General features: G+C 40.6%; 1 protein-coding gene across 1 annotated transcript; it reads left to right on the top strand.

Annotated features, from left to right (window-relative positions):
* The first annotated feature begins 367 nt into the window (after window positions 1-367).
* On the top strand, window positions 368-22,003 carry MMRN2 (multimerin 2). The gene is made up of 7 exons (XM_050899385.1): window positions 368-651; window positions 13,154-13,276; window positions 14,530-14,636; window positions 16,076-16,144; window positions 17,411-17,584; window positions 18,669-20,579; window positions 21,506-22,003. Exons 1-7 carry the CDS (start codon window positions 368-370, stop codon window positions 21,892-21,894), a joined length of 3,057 nt encoding a protein of 1,018 aa, XP_050755342.1. The 3' UTR covers window positions 21,895-22,003.
* The last annotated feature ends 725 nt before the right edge of the window (window positions 22,004-22,728 follow it).

The raw sequence follows: 22,728 nt of genomic DNA on the forward strand, positions 1-22,728 counted from the left end.
CTGTGCCTGAGGGAGAAGGCAGTTGATAAAAGCCGAGTTCCTGTTCACAGATAAGTTTAGAAGGCAGCCAAGCTCAGAAGTTCCTTGAAAAAGCTATATTCCTACCACCTTTTTTTTCCCCTTCTGTCAGAGACGTTTGAGCCCCACACAGGAACCAGACTCACATTGTTCAACAGCCACGGACATTTCCACAGTAGCTGGGAGGGTCGAAAGCTTTTTCCGCTCTTTGTTACAATTTTTTTTTTTTCCCTTCCTTCTTCCAACTTTCCAGTTAAAGAATATTGCCAGGGCATTCCTGAATTAATCCAGGCTGAGCTTCAGAGAAGAGAACAAGAGACAGGTGTAACTGGGTGGGAAAAAACCCACGATGCTAGTGAAGCTTTTGCTCATCTGTAATACAATAGGATTGGCAAAGCTGGTCAAACACTCAGACCATCACGGATATCATGATGGTTCAGTGCACAGCTCAAAGCCGCAAATTTATAAGACCTCTGCATACCCCCAGAGGACTGCTCTGTCACACAAGGAAGAAGGTTACTGGGAGGTAGAAGGGCTTAGGGAAGATACTCAAGATTACCCTTCAAGTGTGATCTCCTCACATCAGGAAGAGAGAGAGGATTTTGAAGCCGCGAGCCCACAGTCCCGAAATGGGTAAGTACCCCAATGTGTCTATCTTACACGTAATGATAGTGCAATCCTGTCTGATCCCTTTCTATCGTGTTGATAAAGGACCATTCTCAACAGAAGTTTCTCATTAAAATATATAAGATTTTAGGGATCAATCTATATCCTAACAGGAGGGGCTTAAATGTTTTAACTACAGAAACAGAAAGCTGAATTGCTTGTGGAGGATGAAATCACAGACGGGACCAGCTCTGTGCCTAGTCTGAGATGGCAGAATGGGCTTAGGCGTCTGGACACACCTGGCAGATGCGAAGCCTTCCAGTTCTGCTGTAGCACCATAAAACAAAACGCTATTTCTAGCAAAGCAGAACTAGAGGAAATTCATTTACTGACTTTTTCTCATCACAAACCAATGCTGATTATTTTTGCTGATCATGGCAACCTTTGCCCATCATCAGAATGTGCCTGGCTGCAGACTTGGCCCTTGGAAATGGAAAGAGAATGGCAGGATGTTAGCAAAATAAAAATAGCGAGGAGTAAATATAACAAAGTAAGGAATAATAAATAAGCATGAAAAAGACTACGAATTCAACCCCCCCAAAAGGTTTTCATGACAGTGAGATGCTTTTCATGGTAATCTATAGCAGAAGAGCAGCCATCCTGAGTGGAAAAGGCATGCACTTCACTAGAAAGATTTCCAAACACTATGATTTTTGTAGGTTTTACAGAGCACGTAAGTAGGTCTCTAAATGTTTAAAATAGATGAAAACCAAGCAGGACAGTGAATGAATCTTTTATAGTCCTGATGGATGGGTACTGCAGAGGCCTGTTTGGGAGAGCTTAAACAGCAGCACAGTGAGTGCTGTTCACAGCTCAGTGCTTTAGGATGCCCTGGTATTTTTCCCTTTAAATGCTCTTGAGGAAAGGAAAAAAGGGAGATGGAAAGAGACTATAAAACCTTGCTCATGTCATGTTTCCCTTTCATGCAAACTGAAGTACGCAATCTTGTTTCTAGTCTCATCTACATGTAAAATTAAGGCCTCCCTTCTGCATGTAGCATGGTGAGTGTATTAAAACCCTGTTGTCCTTCATACTACATCTTCCCACAAATCCGTACCTCCCATCATTAACCTTAAGTAATTTTCTAAAGCCTGTAAGTGTTGACTTCCAGTTTCCTGATGGGTAGTGTTGCGATAACAACATGCCCTGTTAATTCACCAGCTCCTGGTTAATGCATTTCAGACACTGTCAGAGGAAGGAAGACAAAGCCTAAGTGGTACTCTGGACTTCCATGTTATACTGCAAGGTGGCAATCCTTTGATCGCTGGTTGAAATGATGAAAGCATTCTGAAAACCATAAGTACTATGAAAATTCAACGGTGTAAAAAGGTGCATATATAAGTCAGCAAGATGCTGTAATATACTGTCCTAATAGGGATTTCTTCCTTTGCTATGTAACTTTGTTCAGCACCAGCTATTACTTATCCTAATCTCCCAAGAAGAGAAATACTTCCTCCTTTTATGGAAATAGTTTATGGATTTTGAGTCAAATCATAACGTTCTTCCCAATTATAAAGCTGTGTTGATGACTACAGGCAATCAAAATCCAGCCTGGCAGTAGCTTTAAGGTATTTGTTCTTTTGCTAGGGCTGTCACATTTATAGTGCACACAAGCCCAGGAAGCTGGTACGTCTTACAAAAGAAATTTGAGACTTTGAGAGGAGTTATGTCCAAAAGTAAGGAGAGAGAGTGTGAATAAGAAGGGACAGCACGGCTCCCCTTGTAACTGCACTCCAAATTTTAAAAGTCATTGCAAACGGTTGAAGCAATGTACCTTCAGAGCCTGAAGTCCTCAAGCGCATGTCAGGTGCTCATGGCTGGAGTACCCTGCTATGCATAGACAAGAAGTTGTCATAAATCTGGTATTTCCTCCCTACGAGTGTGACACATGCCCTGGAAAAAACATCAAGGAACTGGGCTTACATCTCTAAAGGGAAGAGCAAGAAAAGCATCAGGAATTATGAGATATAGGGAGATAAAGACATGCCATAAAAAAGCCTGGAGTGGTAGAGAATAATTTTCTACCAGAACTATGTCCCACTTCTAGTTTGCTTTTGAAATAAGAAAATACTTCATTTTCAGAACTAGGAAACAAACAAACAAACAAAATTTATGGTATCTTTGTCTCTGAGACAAAGTTTTGACTCTCATCATTTTCTAACAAAAATGATGCTTTTTTCCCCAACATCCTGCTATTTTCCCTATGTATTAGGAACAGTGGTTGTTACAAAATATTCTTAGATTTTTAAAAAATTTAGAGTATTATTTTTCTTATTGCAGTTATTTGAATAATTGAGACGATCATGACTAATATGTCCAAAGTAATTAATCAGACAGAATCCTCTGGTTTCTGTTTCAACATGTAAGGTGAAATGACTCATCAGATCCCAGTCAAATGCTTGGATATGTTACTTTACTAATTAATTCCTCTCGGAATAACAAAATTAGTCTAATAAGAGTTTTAAAATAAGAAAATCAGTAAGAAGTCACTGGCCTTCAGATGATTTTTTTTTAAAAAAGAAAATGTGTGGTTAATAATCCTCGTTTCAACTATTCTTTAGAGGAAGAACTAGGTAATGGTTTAGTATCCCAGCTGTTGCTTGTATCTGAGCGAACAGGAGAAGCTCTGCACATTCAAAGTGGACAAGTGTTTGTACATGTTACTTACAAAATCAAAACTATCAAAAAAGGCCGATTTTCCAAAGGAAATCACCTTTTTTTTCCCTTTTCTCCCTAGCTGCTGTGCCTCACATGAGCTGATTGGTTTGACTTTAGATACTTTATTCTATGGCTGAGGTAAATGGATCCATGTGTACCCAAACTTTCAGCAGAATTAAAAAGGGAAATGAAAGCACAAGTATATGAAGAGATCTGTACTGTGAAATTGCTGGACTATATCAGCATTTGTTTTAGCAATGGAAGATGAAGAGTAAGAACAGTAAAAACAGGTTCTGGATTTCATAAATACTCAATGCACAATACCCAAAACATAATAAATAAATTTTCACTGTTCATTTCCCATATAAAACAGACGCCTAAAGCAGAACTTCATAGGAATGCTCTGGGGTTACTGGTGGCTTTCCTATGTGTGGATACAGGCAGCTAAAATGAGGCTTGAAAAGCCTCCTGGGACATGACCAGACATGTGGAAGTTCTAAAAGCGACCCAGTAAACATCAAATAAGAGCTTGCATTAGCTTTGCATTAGCTCATCACCTACTCTAATACTTACCACTAGGTGTAACCAATTCAACTGTCTGATCAAGTCATATTGAAAGGGATAATAAATACGTCAAAGAGATAATACACCACTATTGCTATCCTGACAATTGCTATGTGGATGACACACCTGATAGCTTGTGAAAACTCCTCCTAAACTGACAAGCCACCTTGGAGATTTTTCTTTCTTTAGAGCCGCTTCCATCAAATACTCGGTAACGACACAAGCCTGAGCAAGGCATGGTGCTGAGCTGACCTCAGGGGAGCTGAAGGAGAGGGCCACGTAAGCATACAGCTGCGTGCCCTCCAGTAGGCCATACAATTTAGACCTGCGCAGACAGAACTGGACACACATGTCCTTCTCCACACGGCTGTATGGGGGCCAGGAACAGGGTGACCCAGCCTTTGAAAGGAAAGGTTCCCTGGCCCTGGGAAGAACACGCCATCTTCTCTATACCCTTGCCATGAACTTACCTCTGTTGATCAGAGATCCACAGAAAGACCTCTACTGCAATTACATTCAGAAGGACTTGTTTTCTTTCCCTACAAACAGATTATTTCTCAAATCAAGCAATGCACTGAAGCACCATTAGTGGAGCACTGCAGCCCGAGGCTCCTATCTTGTCTCAGCACTGAGCAGAATCGCCACCAGCTGGCTTTAATCTAATCCACGTGCCCGCAACACCAAGAACAGTCAGACTGATAACTCAGATTTCATGCACTTAGCGTTCGTATTTCATTAAAAAAAAAGATAAATGAAGCATCTAAAAGGTGCAATCCCATCACATGCTAGCTCTGACAGCAAAGCCCAAAGCTGCCTGTTCCCTCAGTTGGCCTGACCTATCTGTCAAGTAACACTGTAAACCAGATCACTTAAGCATTCAAGGTTAAAAATAATCTTAGGAAAAAGCAGAGGTTATTTTTAACTTTCCCCCTCAGTAACCACACTGACAGAGTTGGTCCCCAAATGGATGGCTCACCCAGGAAGGAAGAAATGGACTGTGGTGATGAAATGGGAAGGAGCAGAGCAACTAAAACTGGTTTCCCCTCAGAAACCTCAGAAGTTCCTCACAGAACTTCTCTTGTCTTTCCAAAAGTGTAATCATTGCCAAGTAGCCCCTGTTTTGGATTTGCCCTACAGTTGGGTAGATGGTTGAGTTTTCCTTCTTTTTCTTTAATCCACACACAGTCAGCCTGTCATCTATTGGGATTCTTCTTACAATTACAACATGTCTGAAAAAAAATGAAAAAACAAAACCAAAAAAATCCCCAAACCCCACCACCTGAACTATAAAAAGGAAAGGCAGAAATCTTCAGCATAAGTAAATCCTTAACTGCATCAACATATTTCAAGGTTTGGACATATGATTCTGTGAAGTCACCCTTGATTAGAGGAAGGCTTTCTGATGTCAGCCAGGTGCGTTGTTATCTCACCGAAACACACACCTCTTCCTCTAAGTCAGCACTGAGACAACCACAAAGAAGTAGGCCTCGTTTTGTGACTACCCAGGGTGTCAAAATACAGAACAACTATCCTCTGAAGTGTAGACAAGCAGAGAAAACCCAAATCAGTGTTATTCTAAGCAAAGGCAGAACAATGCTCAATCCTAATAGCTTAATTTTTTGTCCGCTTTTACAGGAAAACATCCATTGATTTAACTAAGACCAGTTTCACACTGACTCATCTATTTCTTCAAAACTAGACAGGGACTTTCTTCGGAGGCTTATGGGATACTGAAATTTCCCAAGAAAGGGGCATAGAACATATGCTTAAAATAAAACAGGTTTGGATGAAATGCAGCTAAAAGTGATCTTCAGCCCCTGACATCCTGCAAACTAGTGGAATGGCCATTGAGTGCTCAACAATAGCTTTCGCAGTGCCAAGTTCATTAACAGAAGCAATGGTTTCCTATCAAAGTTAGGCACTTGGCTCCTTTCAGGACTTTAGGAAATTCTCCAATATTTGGCTCTTGTTGAGCTGCACAGCTGCAGGTGGAATGGCTCCCCATTAGCATGTTTGATGCAAATGACGCAGCTTCGTTGCATGCAATACAGGAGTTATTGAACCCTCTGTGCCCAAAGGATTGTTTTATTTCACAGCTCATCACTGCAAGCTGCAGTAATTCATTCTTTCAGCAGATAGCAAGGGATCTCTTGTTTCAGCATAGCCACAGAACCGCCATCAGTACTATTACCACATGGATCTGATGCCTTCCTACTTGTGCAGGCCAGCGCCCCTTGAACGAGCGATCGGTGGCCAACCCTGAACAAAATTACGCTCATGCCCAAAACTCGATCAAGGCAAACCTTGGCGCACACTGTCTGCACCCTGAGTGCATGCCGTCTGGGCAGCTTGTCTTCCCACGCAGTTTTGACTCGCTGGCATCAGCACAGCTGTGCTAGTAGGTGGCCACTGGCTGCGATTTCTGCTTCAAGACAAGGTCTGACAAAGGAGTGAGCGTGCTATACTAGGGGTGAACTTAAGTCTGCAGGAATCAAAAGATGAAATCCAAGTGTAAGCTGCCCTCTGAATGGGTTGTAGAGCTTCTGTTGTGGGGAGGATAATGTAAATGAGGTAACGGCTGCGGATGCTTTGTGAAGAGGAAAAACCTCTTGCATTTATTTCTCTGAAGTAGCTTGTACAACAGTTGGATTTGGCTCAAAACCAGCTCCCAGCCAAGCCTGCTTTCTCTTGAGCTCCTTCTCCCAGTGAGGCTCCAGGTTCAGGACTGGATTTGCTCAGAAAGCCTTCACTGCACTAAGTTTTTAGGACATTCTGCAGGACAAGTCCCAACTGATAACAGACTAACTGGCACTACTGTTGGAATAAAAGTGGCCTTCAACCAGCATTACTCAGGGCTCTGGAAGACTTCCAGCACTGTATGGAAATCCACGTTTGCAACTACCACTGCCACTCTTGTCAGCCCAACTTGTCAAGGTAAACCACAAATCAAACAGTCTGCTTAAACCCTAGTGAAAACCAGTGTGGTTTGTGGGATGAATCACAGGAAGATCCCAGACCCTGCCTGAGAGGCAGCTCTACTCATCCTAAGGGAAAGACAGAGAAATATGAGAGTTTCTGCTGTCTGATGGTAATACAGGGCTGCTGGCTGCTCAGGAAGAGCTGGAGAATTCACTGATAGACCACCAGCGATCACTTGCTGTCTGCTAATTAAAAACCCAGCGGCACACCGGGTTCCCTCGGAGAGCCAGCACCTTTTTCAACAGCTGAACACCTGCTGCATTCCATAACGAATAAAAAGATATGTCTGTCCTAAACCTGACGTGCATAGTCCTAGTTTAGATTCATTTAAATGTGGTCTTTTACCTCGGTTTTATTGAGGCTACTTTTTCTTGTCAGTGAGAATTTCGCACTGAGGGAAAAACCAAACAGATTATTCCATAGCTAAAGCCTCATTCTTTTTTTCCTGCTTCAACTGCTATAAATCAGGAGTTATTCTGTACAAGTCAACGGAAAATCGCTTGTTTAAATTAGAAGAACACAGTCCTCTATTGTCAGCTTGTAGCACATTTAAGCAGCAATAATTGCTTATCTGGTGCCTTTTGTGCTGTATAGAAAAGGAAAGCGTTATGGACCTGAGAAGTTTTGCGCTCTGTCAGTGGTAGACACAGGAATGTCTGGACAGGAGTTTTCAAAGTAATTACAGAAACTGGCTTCCTTGAGAATAAAAACCTGAGGAAACTGATGTGAAGGACAACTCAGTTGTACTAGTACAGCCAAAGGAATAACAAAACTTATGGAAAAACAACATCCTGATGTCCTGAAGCTTTTGTTCAGGCAAAAATTCCACTGACCTAGGAAGTGTCTGAAATTACACATTGCAGTGCCAATCATGAGAACATGTAAATGAGAAAAATAAAGCTTGTAAGTACCTAGCTGAGCTGGGAGGCATTACTCACACTCACTATCAGGCTGCAATTGTCGGTGTAGCAGTGTATGAAAAAAGAGACTAACCCATATTCATCCGAGTAGAGTGATAATTACTGCAGACCAGCCAGCTTGCTTTAGCTCCTGGTTCTGTGGACTTTATTTTGTTTGCTATGATATAAGGTGGCCCAGCCAAATCCTAGAATCAGAGAGAGAACTGCCTGCATTTTGCTATGTTTCAGTAAAAGCAGAAATATTATCCAACATAAGAAAAAAAATCATTTTAAGATCAGTTTTTAGTTTAAAGACCGTAAAGGTTCAAATAAAAGGAGCTTGAGCTAACCTAAATTTCCTCAATCTTATTTAAATACAGAATGCTTCGTCATCAGATGTATTTAACCTCAGACAGAAGAATACACTTGCCTGAAAATAAGGCAAAAGCGGATAGATGCACGTGAAGATTCTGTTCAATAAGGAGATTGGAATAAAGCCTAGGAAAAAAATCACCTAGTCTAGCAAAGGAAATTATTCAGATATTTTTTTCCTGGTTTAAAAAAAGGATTAATTTGCTTGGAATGTCAAACAGGAAAAGCAACTGAACAAATGAAACATCTGTAGCCCTGAATTTGCTAGGGTTCCCTCAAGCGTTGCTCTAACTTGCAGTATTGTGATAAACTTCACCATTCACCAGACTGGAGAGAAAGCTCTTCTGCTCTCCTCACATGAGCAACTTCTTTTTACTCCTCTCTCTCCTTGGCAGCAGAAGCTTGAATCAAAAGGAAACTGTATTAAAGAGAATAAAAGCAGAGGGTGTTAAGTCGGTTATATATTCAGTGAATGAAGCAAACATAATCACAAAGAGGGGAAAAAACACAGAAGCAGAACACAAAGCTGCTGTGTTCCAGAAACCAGCTGAATAAAGAAAGTGCGATTTGTGAAAGAACAGCTCTTTGAAACTTCATAACCTGATGCAGAGCCCACTGGTGCCAGCAGAAGAACTCCTGCTCGCCTCACTGAACTTTAGACCAAGCTTTTCTCAGTCTTTACGTTGTTCCACTTAACATTAAAGAATGACATATTTTCCCTCAAGGTTAATACAGTTAAGGAGTATTTTTAGTTACAGATAGCAAAGTTTCCTTAAAGGAAGCATTTGACAAGATGTGCAAAAAATACTGCAATAAAGGTTTCATCTTTGGGCACATGTATCTATATTGCAGCTCATTACAGATGGGAAAGACAGGCCTTATTTACTTATTTGATGAAAGAATAAATTTTGATAAGCTTCATGGAACTTGAAACCACTAAAAGTTTTTGTGATTAAAACCAAAACGTGATATTATGTAGCCCTTCAGCTCCACAAATAAGCTTTTAAGATCAAGTGAGAGAGAACTAGTGAGCAGACACTAAAGAAAAATGGACATCAAGGAATGTGACCACCGTTAAAGGAAGTTTTTATTGAGAGTCTATCAAATTCCCCCTTTTTCATGCTATTCATTCTGCATAATGCTAATAACTGTCCAAAGCGGGCATCGAGTTAGGATCAACCATTGATTCAATTTCTGATACAACATAACCCCTTTCTACAAGTGGGAAGCCCACCAGATACCTCCAACACATTAACAGGCTTTGAAAAGGAATCCTCATATTTTCTATTAAATGTGTGTGCACATTTACATGTGCGATATAGCAAAAGTACTCAGTCACATGATGCCACATTCTTGCTCACACACGTGTTGATGCATGTAAACATTTGGTTTAGATTTGTATGGCTTACATGACTCAAAGGACTTGTTTGGGAGCTGTGTATGGTGGGAAAAACAAATCAGCCCAGATGATGATTCATGAGGCGTGGATTGTTTTCATTAGAAAAGAACAAAACACTAAAGCCAAAGAATCCTATTTTAAAAGGAGGTTACCACACTGAGTGCAGACTCCTGCCTGGACCTGGCAGGCATCCTGCGGGCAGACCCAAGGTACTGTACCTAGCAACGATGCCATCGAGCTCCAGCAGCAGTGCCCGGTCACTTTATTTCCCCAGAAAAAAAGCAGAGAGGATTTGAGGGGGGAAAAGCCACTCCCAGCTATGGCTTGCCAGGCATGTGAGAGACGACAGCCTAAATACAAGCACAAATCAGATCTCTGTTTCAGAGTTATTCATCTTACACCAACCACTGAAAAGCAGTGCAGCCTTATGCACGCCTTGGAGGCAGATGTCAGCCAGAGCATGTGTGTTGGTCTGCTGGCTTTAACTGAATCGCCTGGTGACACAAGCAGAGCATTTGGCTCTTCAAGAGTAATGATTTAATAAAAACTTGAGGATTTGTCTTCTGGTTCAGTCCCATAGGAAACAAGACTCCCTTTGGTAATAGGCAAAAAAATTCCCCCAGTCACTTGCAAAGGCCTTAAAACTACAGCTCATCAAAACAGCTCTTTTAGCTTGAAAACAACAAAAGGCTGCAGCAGCCTGCTTTCCTGTTCAGCTTTCCCAGCGCCGCAGGCTTTGCCAGATTCCTGCCCCTGCTTCTAAGAGATGAAAAGTTTTGCTTGCCTGAGTGTTCGCTGCAATTGCAATCACATTTTCCTTAAGAAACAGGGGAGCAAAAAAGGCTGTCTACGTCCTGGCAAGCCTGATGAACTGTTCCCAGCTAGCGCAGGCTGTCTGCCCTTTCCTCCTGATGTTTCCAGCTTCCCTGCAGCTTCCTCCCCTTCTCCTGGCCGCCCGGCCGCTGTGGCCGCAGCTTCTGCTTTTGTGCGGGACTCAATTCCCCATTGTTTCTGCAACTCTCTCAAAGGGGCAAACTTTTTCCATATATGCTGATTATCAGAGATTTGGTTCCTGTGTTCCCATTTTAAAACATACTGCCTAAAGTTTAGCTGTTCTTTATCAGACACAGCTCTCTTTCCACCCCCCCCCCAACGCTCTACTCCATTATAACACAAGCTCTGACAAACTCGCAGACTACCTCCTGATGTCTCCAAAGACCCCAGCTGACATGATCAGTACTGTATAAGGTCTGATATTACTTTTGTTCTGAGAAACTAGTGTTGATTTCTTACAGGAAAGGAATTTAGTAGTAAGCATAATGGCATAAAATATGATTTCTAATTTTTCTCCAGGCTTCATTTAAGCAGATATGCCGCATATATTGACACCAGCAAGCTCTAAGGCTCATAGTAATGGCTGCAAAGATACTGGATGCTGTTCTACTGGAGGTAGAACAGCAGACCCCTAGAGATGCCAGACAGAGGGGGAAAAACCCAAATCATGTGAAAATAGCACTCCTCAGATTTACTCTTGGGCATTCAAATTTTCCAGTGACAAACTTTCGAGTACTGAATTGCCAGCGGCAGTATCAGGAAGAACAATGTTAAAAAAACCCAAAACATAATGACCAGATCTTGCCATCACTAATATACCTGTCACATGGACATCTAACATAACAGAGTAGCTCAGTTTTTGAGATTCAAGTGGTCTTCAACCAGGACAGCTAATTTCATGGCAATTAGAGAGCTGTTTCCTCTGCAGGTGCTTTACCATGATGAAGGCCTCAAACCCCTTTTGCAACTGATTTCATGCCAATCTTCCCATCTGGAAAACAAGACTGTGATTTTAACTGTGGAGTCCGGTGTTTTGGTTCAGAATAGTTAACAGCCCCAACCCAACGAGCGTCATGGGATGTTTGGAGGAGCCACAGGTTCTGCTGCAAAGGGAAGAACTGGATTTCATGGGTCACTGGGGAAGACGGAGCCCTTTGCAGCCCGCCTGATGCCCAGGTGGCATGGGCTGTGGAAGCTCACTGCTTCAGAGCCTAAACCACAGAGGCTGAGCTGCCAGAGTCGGTGTGCTGCTGTAAGCCTCTCATCCCTCAAAAAACACATCTTCATTTGAAGAAGGGAACTAAATCCAATCCCTGCTTCCATTTCCCAGGACAGGAACCAGTCAGGTTAACTGTGTTAACCTGGCAGCCTGTTTGGACCTGTCTATATAGAGACACTCTGGAAAACTAAGATGAATTAGCCGTAACAGTGAGGGTGGTATATATTTTTTCATTTCTCTCTCCCCACGGCTCAACCCCACCTTTTCCCTAAGGAAGAGGATTAGCACGTTTTAATATCAGTATGTTGTTAAGTGGTATATTGCAACTTCCTAAAGGCCCTGTGTGCACATAGATTTAGAAATAATCATTGTAGGAGCTCTCCTACAATAGACAGGACACGTAGCTAAACTTGTGTGAAACACAAGGCCCCAGACTGTCTTTCAGACAGGTCGTCTGTAAAATGCAATTGCTGGTTCAGTGACTCTTCCTCTGAAGGTTCTGCAGCCAGAGTTAAATAGTGAGACAGCAGGGACCCCTTGCCTCCCTATAGATTCTTTGTCCGAAGCTGTCACATCCCTTTTCTACTCATCACTATCCACAGAGAATGGTAGGATCCCTTGGTGTTTAACTGGTGAACTTCTGTAAACACATTATCTGAAATAATGTGTTGAATACATGCTTAGTTTATGAACGATAATTGAAATTACTAATTAATCAGATGCTAATCATAATTTTTTTTTCGTTTCCCATTATAGTTATTACTCCTCACTTCCTGTCACTTCTGATCTTGGATTTTAACCATCAAACTTCAACCAACAGTACACTTTCATGTCTTGACTTCAAACTCTTGAAAAGGAAGAGGCTCACCCACAGTCTGGGATTAATAGATGCCTATATAATTCTGACTTGGAAAATTTACCAGACTAGTAAAACTCACTTGTCCTTGCTAGAAGCATAAAACTAAACCCCAAGAAAACAATCCTCATTTTTCCAATATTATTTTCCTGCAGGTGATGGGAGAAATTATTTCAAAGCTAGTCTAATTAATAAAATCCAATCAGTCACTATATTATCTTGAAGAAGTAATACTTGGGAAGATATTGATTATTAATGGAGTTTATGTCAGATTAAGTTTTCAGAAGCAGTCTGCCTCAACCTGATGAGTCAGTCATTAGGCATCTGAAATGGCAACATGCCGAGAAAGGCAATTGGACATTTAAAGTGACATTAACCTGCAGGTTATCATGGGTTGGAAATTTCTCCTGCTAAATGAAAGGACTGGAAATGGAACTAATGCATCAAAGTTCAGACAATCAACCCTTTTGTAACAAACTCAGATAAACATTCCAAATGAAAACAAATGAACTGGGAGTGGAGGGAGAAGCTAGCAAGCATTTTCCACTTTCCTCATCATCCAGCTGACAAAAAAAAAAAAAAAAAAAAAAAAAAAAGCCTTCTGCATTTCACTCTTCCTTGGCACTGTTACAAGCAAAGACTTAAAAAGACCTACTTCAAATTCCTTTCCCATGTCTGTCTTCCACTAGGAACTGGTGTTCCTTCATGCAGTCCCGGCTGGTAACATACATAGAAGCTTGCATGAAGGAGAAGTACATTGTCAACTCCCAACAGCCCTGTCTAAATGGAGCACCAGACTGCCAGAAGATCATGTAAGTATCCTAAATAAAACCACTGATGAAAACAGAATTTTCTCTGAAGTATCTAAATGACATTTTCAAAAGTATTTAGTGACACATTTTAAAAAGAATTAAAGCATCAACTCAGTTTAATACCAAAGTGATGTAGGGTCTGATTTACGTACCTTAGGTGATCAGGCATTTAAGTAACCTGGGAGAACAACTGCCTTTCCAAGCCATCAAGTACAGGACTACAAGGTGATTAAGTGATTTTTCAAATCTTCCCACATGTTTATTCTGAAAAAAAAAACCAGACACCATACCTTTTCCATGATTTTCAGGTCATAATACACACGTATAACTTAAAAAAATCTCTGTCTGAGGCCATCAGTGAGAACATTTACATGGCAGGAGTTAGAGATGTGCAACTGCCCAAGTGCTTAATCTTCTTTCAGAAGGACTGGCTGCCCAAAGAGTATTGGTGAAAGCCAGTAGTGTACCTTAAAGTACCAGGACTGATACATTTTTAAAGTTGGGAGACATTGATTCACAACACACTTTTGAAGTGAAATAATATTTAATACTCACCTACATGTTTTCACATCTATGTAGTTACTTGATTACAAAAATGTTTTTGTTATTTGTTAATATAATTAATTTCTCTTTCTCTGAACAAAGTTTCATGATTATTTCTAGTGGAATCTTTAACAAATTTCTATCTTCCTTGGTACCAGTGACATTTTGGAATATTTGTTTAAAAATAAAGCTTTCAACTTTCTCTATAATTCATCGGAATATTACAGAAGTTCAAGCTCAGTCCAAACTTGATTGCAAAGGACTCTATTACAATAAATATTACAGTTGCCTTTCTGATAGTTACATAAACTTGCCATCTGTGACATTTCTCAGACTTGCGTCAGACCAGTGCCAACATGTTTGGAAAAAAATCTCTACCGAAGAACAGTGAAGCGTGAGGCAGACCACTGGAGCCCTGCTCACCGAACAGTAGTTATATTCTGTCTGCATGTAAGAATGTGCACACACCTCCTGTTGTAGACAGTAATCCTAAAAAGCAATCTTATGTGGGGGAAAAAAATTGCTGTGGACTGCCTAAATGTTTTACTAAGCAGCAGTGATACAGTTTACGACAAATTTCTTAACTGCATTCTGCATTAGTCATCTAGGATATGCTTGGCGCCAGACTGCTGGTAGAGCCAGCGAATTTACCCTGAGTGATGCCAGCTGACAATAACTTGCAATCTAATGCCCAGACCCTTACTCCCCAGGTACAGGACAGCTGTGAAGCCAGTCTATCAAATGAAACAGAAGGTTTTGAAGTCTTTGCAGTGGAAATGCTGCCCTGGATTTATTGGCAAGGACTGTGAACAGCGTGGTAAGGAAAGCTAGAGAACAAGCGTGAGAATTAAAGACTAAATGCCAGTCACAGTGGCAAGAAATAAGTTTGCGTATTTGTTTTTCCTTCTTTTGAGAATCAATGCCTTATTTTCTTTGGTCTGCTATGCCCCAAATCGCTGATACCTTGAAACAAGGAGCAGTTGTAATCAGCTGCAATTAGTAGCTAATAGCATTAGCTACTTATTCTTCTGTTAGTAGCACCTTTGTAATCTTTACACACGGAGAAAGATATTCATTTGCTGGGGGGACCTGTCAGATGTACAAGTCCATCTAGGAATGCCTAATTCCAGGTAGAAACTGGTGACATCAGAAAGCAGCACGAGTATGTGAAATGCCCCTACGGTCAGTTTAGAGGATGAAGTCATCTGGCTAGGGAAATCACAACGTATCCAAGTTCAAACAAGGTAGGCAGTGTTCGCTCTCCAGCCTGCATTGCTGCCTCCTCTCTGCTTACCCTGGCTGCACGGATACCGGCTCCTAGAGCAGGGAGCAGCTCTACAACACAAGAACAAAGCCCAGGCTGTTACCTCCATGGAAGCTCTAGCAATAGTCTTTACATACAATAAACAGCTACAACTCTTTGCACTGTGGAATAATGATGTGTGCAGCTGCTAAGTAAAAGAGAGGGGAGACAGTGTGGTTTAAATACTGGAGTGCTCCACGGCATTGGCAGGATTTAGCAAATAATACTCCAAAAGCAGAAAGAGAATTTTAATGGATAAAAGGTAATTCCCTCTAGCAATTAAGGCAACCATAATAAAAAAGGCAAACATCTGTGTGAAAATTTTCACACAATCTATGTCTAACTCACCTACAGACTCCACAGCTAAAATGGGAGTGCCTGTTTTTCTCTCTGGAGGTTTAGCTTTTCTTCACAGATAGCTTTTATTCATAGATTTATCCCCAGGTGATGTCCCAGCCCGACCTTCATTTATAATGTTGGAAAGATATTACCAAATGCAGTGCTTCTACTTTAGTCTCTCCCTTCATTACACTCATAGACCAAAACCAGCTGCTCCATCTTTATCTCCTCATTTGTACAGCATCACTCACTGTAGCTGGCGCCACATGTTCAGGTAACTGTGGAACAAGGAAGAGCAATTTGCAGATCTTTTGATAGGACCCCCAGGAAAAAAAAAAAGCATCTATTTGCAATAGACTTATTTCTTAGGAGCAATAACTCAGCACGAGTTAAAAAACCCCACCCTACTGCATAGCATTATCATTTATGCAATGTTGTGCTGTACTGCAAAGTAAATTCTCCAGACAAGATTCTTTCCCTAAGTAACCTGCAATGCAGAAACCTGTCTCCACACCAGTTACACTACACATGAAATTGCTCTGCGTTGCCTTGCTAAACTGTAGTAGTTTCTGAATCTAGAACTGTTTCACAGATGTATTACATCTCAATTGCAGATCCCAATTTTATTCTGGTGCCAGGAAATCAAACTGAAGGACGGGAAGAAGAGGAGTTCTCAAACCACAGTATGTGCTTCAAGTTATTTTGCTTGTCATTCTTTTACCTCTCAATCACTGATCAGAAAAAAAGATGTATTTTTTAGCTGCAATTTTAACATGATAAGCTATGGACAATATCTCTAGTGAAAGCGTTATTTGGGAAAGCTTTTACACAACTACATTTATTGGCATAAATGAGGGCTTTTGCAGTAACACTACATGAATGCTCTAGACAAAGCATCCAAAAGTTTCAAAGTTTTATGCTGGTAGGTCATCAGCCATACCTAGTGAGAATGCCAGCTGGTACAGTGCGTTAAAGCTTTCAATAGCATGGATGTTTAACCCTTTGCTCTGCTAAGTGGATTCACAGGAAAGCACACCATGCTCAGAAGTCTACCAGAAGAACAACCTATTCAAAATGCTATTTTAGAGCAGCTACCCAGTAGCTTTGAGATTATTATTATGAGGTACTGTAGATTCGTATCTCAGGCACTCTATCCTACCAATCTAAGTATCCAAGAAGGACCTTTCCTTACCCTCTGGGAAATGGTGTGGCTTGCAGTGCTATTAAGTATCTTCTAACAATTGGCTTTAGGGTAGTATTGCAGCTCTGAAAGAGAGTCTTCTTTACATTATGCTCTCAGCACTGAATGAATAAGCAGTTGCTTTACATGACTGAAGTTTATAAAACATTAGATTTAAAGGTCAAAGGTAACCCTGGAGGGTAAGAGGCCCCCAGGATGGCACAGTTGGGATATACCAGTTTCTGCAACTCTCAGTGTACACTTTGCAATCCACAGCTCAAATTAGCAGGTATTTATTTAGAATAACATGAGTTAAAGGGCCCCTCAGTGAGAGTCAGCTATGACACTTACACCCTATGCTTCTGATTCCTTAGTGGAACACCTCAATTGCTCTTTCATCCTCTCCTTTTATTCTGGGTTGTTAAACCTTGCTATCCTTTCAGTTAATGGCTTGAAAGGAGTTTTTATTCCAGAACATTTTTATGGCATAGGGAGATGTTAAATGAAGAGCATTTTACTGCCATCATGGCTAGTGTGGCTGAAGTTCTTCTGTTAATATTTAAACATATTAGGTTTTCATCACTGTTGAAAAAAATCTTTGCAAAGAAACCACGAGTTAAGGTGCTATAAATCAACAAACCCCCTAAATGTCAGTGCAAAATTTTCAGAGCAGAAAGTACGCAGGTGTTCTCAGAGGTCTTGTAGGAATACCCGCCACCTGGTCGCTGCACTCCGTTGCATGACTTTGTTTTTTTAATCTTGTGATTAGTGTCAACATCAGTGGATTCAAGAGAAATGTTGGAAGTCATTCAAAATCATGAGGCTATACTGGATGATCTTCAAAGCGATATTCATCAAGCAGTCAGCAACTTAGGTGACTTACAGAGAATATTTGAAAACAACGGTACAAGCATGGTGTTAGAAGTGAACCAGAGCAATTCAGGTGAGAGGTCTGACGCAGAATTATCAGCCTGCCAACAGGCTCTGTAAAACCACGCAGATCAGAAGGAAAACTTGAGAACAAAAATACCCTGATATTCCTTGGTCTGCTGGTTGCTTCTAAAGAGAGAAAAAATGGGTGCAATCCCAATACAAATGAATGAACCAAATTCAAGAGTCACTTGAAATGGGAAATGAGATGAAAGGCAGATTCCTTCAGAATATGCCTTAGCCACAGAATAAAGAGGTTGCTTATACTTAAAATTTGTTAGCTTACTATTCTGCTTCTATGGCTTCTTCTCTTCTATGAGGATGCAGAGTTTAGATTTAGTTTTTGTTCTTTTTTCATACTCATGCTGTATACTCTGATGTGTGGAATATCAGACTGGTGTATGTAAAAAATGTAACATTCAACCGTTCTCTGGAACATTATTCCTGCTGTATATAGGAGTAGGAAAAAAAGACCTACCGAATTCAACCTACTAATGCGAGCCATTGGCTCACAGAAACATTTTCTAATGATATACACTATTGTCCTCAGTGAACTTCAAGGCACTCAAGTTTGAACATTAAAGTTAGAAATCAAGCCTTAGTATAATTCACACCTAGTACAGATACTTCACAGATTTTTCAAGTTATTCAGTCATGGCCTGGAATATTCAGCTGTCAAAATGTTGTGTAACTTTGTGAAGTAGAAGGTGCATTGTAGAAAGCATCAGAAAAAGAACAACATTATGAGACAGTCAAATAAGCAAGAGCCCACCAGCTAAGAACTGTTGTGAAAATGGGCAGTTAGGGCCCCTTGTCCAGGGGTTTCAAAATGCAGTATTTTTATGACTTAAATGGGGCAGTCAATACATATGTAAGTTATTGTCTGCAGACTCAAAGACACCATGTGCTTCACAGTAACCCTGATTTAAAATTAGGTTATTTTTGCAATTGTCAAAATTTAGCATGTGATCAGATTTTGGGGACTAAGATGGCAGTTACTATAGAAACATACTTGAGTTACCCTGGCCAGATTAAGATGTGTACCAAAAGCAGAATTTAAATTTAGTTAAATTAATTTTTTTAAACTGTGTTAATAGATCTACAGGAAAGGCTTCTGCAGCAAGTTTTGTTTCCGCATGTGGAGAATTTTCTAAGGAAACATTTTAACCCAATGTGGGCAAGCTTCAACAGAAGCTTACAGAACCTCTCGAACATGGTAAAAAACCTGTCCCATGACGTGGAAGCCAACAAGAAAAGCATAGAAAGATTCCAAGAGAGCACTGTGCCCAAGAAGGAATTCCAGGAGCTGGGAACTAAGTTTGAATCAAAAGTCCAAGAAAACGTAGCGAAAGTTGATCAGGTGAAAAGAGATATAGAGAACCAATTGCAAAAGCAGCAGGCTAGTATTCACTATAATCTCACCATGATTAAGGCAGACACCGACACAAAGCTCAAGAAGTTTCATAAGATACAGCAATCCCATTTCTTAGCTTTGAACAACAGCATAGCAAACATGAAACAAGAGCAAAACAATCTTGAAAATAAATTCGAGACTTTGAAAAAAAATTTATCAGAACTCTCCTCACATCATGGTCCCAAAGACGAAAATACCCAGCTAACCATCAGACAAATAAATGACATTCTGGCAGGGCATGCAAAGCAGCTCAAAGAACTTTACATGGAGTCAGATGTGGCCTTTCAGAATATTGCAGTTTTAGAGAGGTGGTTTAAGGAGTTAAAAAAAAATATCTCAAAGTATCGGCCAGAAGATCTTACAATAACTTTAATGGAGAAATCACTTATTATGGAAGAAAACAAAGCAGCAATGGAAAGGCAGATATCAGAGCTCAACTATACTCTCTCAAATCTTCGGGAAAACTATTCAGATCTGTTGAGGTACATGGAGGAATGTAATTGCCAGAGAATATCTTCTGACACTGACGTACTGGACGAAGATTTGAAGAATATCACTTATTCCCTTGAAGGCACCCAATCAAACTTCAAGGATATGAAGCACTTAGAGTCAGTTTTCAGAGATCTCTTGAGGAATGAAATTGAAGAGCTCTCCTCAGCTTTTCCATCTATCCATCAGTCCCTCAATCTCCGTCAAGAAGAAAACAGACAGCTTCAGTCACAAGTTATGGCTTTTTCAGAAGACATAGGCTTCTTGAAGAAGAAAGATGAAGAAATTCATCGACACATCAAGTATCTCAACAGTTCTTTCGTCTCTCTTTTGGAAGATGCCATGCGGCATGAGGTAGCACTGGAGGCTTTACTGGGAGAAGAATTTATGGAAGTCTTGTTTGAAGAAGATCCTAGTATCCCAATATCATCAGTATTTCAGCTGCAAGAATCTCTCAGACATATCTCAGATAAACTCCAAGAACAAAATGTGACTTTAGAATCTCTTATAAAGGGATTTCATCTCTCGGAGAGAGGTCAACAGAAAAATCATGATGCTCATACACCTCCTAGGCATCCCAAAGAAGAAACGCAAACATCCTCTACTCTACATGAAGTTAGTAGTCAACGCAGCATCGTAGAACATATGGAACCTAACTATGAGGCTGCCAAAGACGACTCCTTGGATAGCTCAGCTTATAACGATATCATGACTCTGAAGAATGATATCAAACACCTGAGCCTGGCAATCAAGAGGCAAGAATCCAGAAGTGACACAAACCTCTGCTGCAATCATACTATAGCACATGTAATTGAGCCACTCAACATTTCTGTGGAAATTCTCTCAGCAGATTTAGCAACCATCAAGCAGAAGCTGGAGGAACATCTGCTGATTTTTAAAAAGCTATTTGGAAGCAATGAAGAATTAGTTGCCTCAAATGTAAGTCTGGATGTTACAAAGATTCAGTCAATGCTGACCAGAAAAGTGAGAAGGCAACAGAAAGGTCAAGACAAGCAAAGAGACAAGAAAAAGCCTGAGAAGCACAGAGAAAATATGCAAATGACAAGTGGAAGAAATACAGCGCACACAGAACTTTTGGAAAAAGGTGGGTTCTTTTCTTTTACTTGCTCATGTGCAGGTCTAGCTTCTTTCTGGGCGCTGCTGTAAGTTCCATAGGCACAGCATATTAGTTCTAAGACCTGTCAGATATCTTGTGGGATGCTGGAGGGAGAAATTCTGACATTATTTACATCCTCCCCCTCCATCAAAATAAGCAGTTTGAGTGAGAACCAAGTTGATACACTGCTGCACTTTGTTTGAGGCCAATAAAATTACACCTATTATAGCCGCTGGGAAATTGGCCTTGAACTAATTCACAACTTTAGATGTTTAGAACACAAATTTTGTTTGTAGACACTCGTGTTAATGCAGTAGCAGTTTTCTCTTTTGAAGCTGATGGGGAGTGCAAGCCTTCCTGGTCTTGCTTCTTTTTCCTCTGTTATTTGAGTCTGGACGGAGCATACTCAAAGCACTTCAGAGACAAGTTTTCAGCTTATACTTCACTGTGACTGGCCAGCTCCCTTTCCCTGTGAACATGTGGCCATAAGCACCTGGGAATTACAACCACCACAGCTTTAGCATTCCTTTTTATGATGATTGTAGCCCTTGTTATGGACACGTAAGATAGAGCAAAAATCAGCCCCTTTAGGTATCTGTGCTGCAAAACTGTAGTTAAGACTGAATAAGCAGAGAATGTATTTCAAACTAATTTATTTTTAGGACAGCAAAAAAGTGCTACTTTTTTTTTTTCCCTGGGTGGTCTCAGCTTATACTTTTCCAAGAGTAGTGGTTCACATATTTCCAGGGAACCATTTGATCTAATCCCAGGCACATACCCATTTCAAGCATTTAGCTCTACAAAGGAGCACACAGAAATCAGGCCTGACAGGGCTTCACCCTATCTCCCACCCCGATGATCCTGGGGAGAGAAGAGCGCTCACTGCTAAAATCCTGTTCCTCTTTCTTTTTCAGACTCACTGGTGGCATTCCATGTGGGATTCTCAGAAGGAAAGGATAAAGAAAAAACTCTGAGGTTTAATGAAACTTACCTCAATTATGGAAACAGCTATTTCCCTGAACATGGCTACTTTAAAGCACCGCATAAAGGTGTCTACCTATTTGTCATCTCTGTGGAGTTTAGTTCAGGACCGGCATTAGGACAACTCTCCTTTAGCCGTGGGTACAAAAGAACTCTCTCAAGTAGTCAGAGGAAAACACCAAATGGCAACACCATGACTACTTTTGCTATGGCAGAAATGGAGAAGGGGGAGAAAGTATGCTTTGAATTGCTGCAGGGCTCTGTAGTGAAACGGAGTCCACCTGGGACAACAATGGGTGGATTCCTAATATTTAAAACTTGAATAGTGATTTTGTTTTATTGATATCTTTCCATAGATGCAATGGATCAATTCACTATTGCTTCATCTGTGATGTAGTCAATCCTACTGCATGTGTTTAAACATAGCACTACCCTAGATTTGTCTTCATGCTTCTTTTCTGGAAGTGTTTGGCTTTTGATTAGTTGCTTATGAGCAGCAATGGGATTTTCTTTCAAGTGATAAGCTAAGGGTTTGGACTCCAAATGTATCACAGCACACACATTCCCAAATCCTTCCACTGTGAGAATTGCACCTAATCAGAAAAAATGTTTTGTGGGACTTTCTTCACTTGTAACACAAATAATTTCTCCTTTACCCTGGCAAAAGGGTATCCTCCCATGGCAAATACCGCCACCACTGGCAAGGAAAAGATTTTAGGAAGGACTGTATACATCAACTCTCATATTCTGTGAATAGTAGCTTAAAACCAAGAAGCCAGGACAATTTTACCTTTTAGTTCTCTGTGGACCACAGGCAGTCACAGACTGTCTTGGAAACTTCCGCAACTCACTCCAATTCAATGTTTCAGTCTGTGCACAACACGAACACTAAAAGAGATCGATGAAACCCAGTAAGATGCTCCCTATACTAGTATTTTTAAGCTAGGATCTTAGAAATGGCCCGGTCTTTTTGCTGCTGGGCGTGTGTTGTATTTCAACTACACTGCAAAAATTTAATAGTAATATGACATTGTTAAGATGAATTACATCTACATTTAGACATTAGGAAATTTTCAACAATATTCAAAAAATATTGGTGAAAATGCAGTTTATTTCTAAAGATAATCCTGAACGATATTATGACTTCAGCATTTAA

This window comes from Gymnogyps californianus, chromosome 6 (assembly GCF_018139145.2).
Source record: "Gymnogyps californianus isolate 813 chromosome 6, ASM1813914v2, whole genome shotgun sequence".
In the NCBI taxonomy this organism is placed as follows: Eukaryota; Metazoa; Chordata; class Aves; order Accipitriformes; family Cathartidae; genus Gymnogyps; species Gymnogyps californianus.

Coding starts and splice junctions, on each gene's coding strand:
- MMRN2 (XM_050899385.1), top strand. CDS start 368: ATGCTAGTGAAGCTTTTGCTCATCTGTAATACAATAGGATTGGCAAAG. Junction 652..13,153: donor AGCCCACAGTCCCGAAATGG/GTAAGTACCCCA, acceptor GTCTTCCACTAG/GAACTGGTGTTCCTTCATGC. Junction 13,277..14,529: donor CCAGACTGCCAGAAGATCAT/GTAAGTATCCTA, acceptor CTTACTCCCCAG/GTACAGGACAGCTGTGAAGC.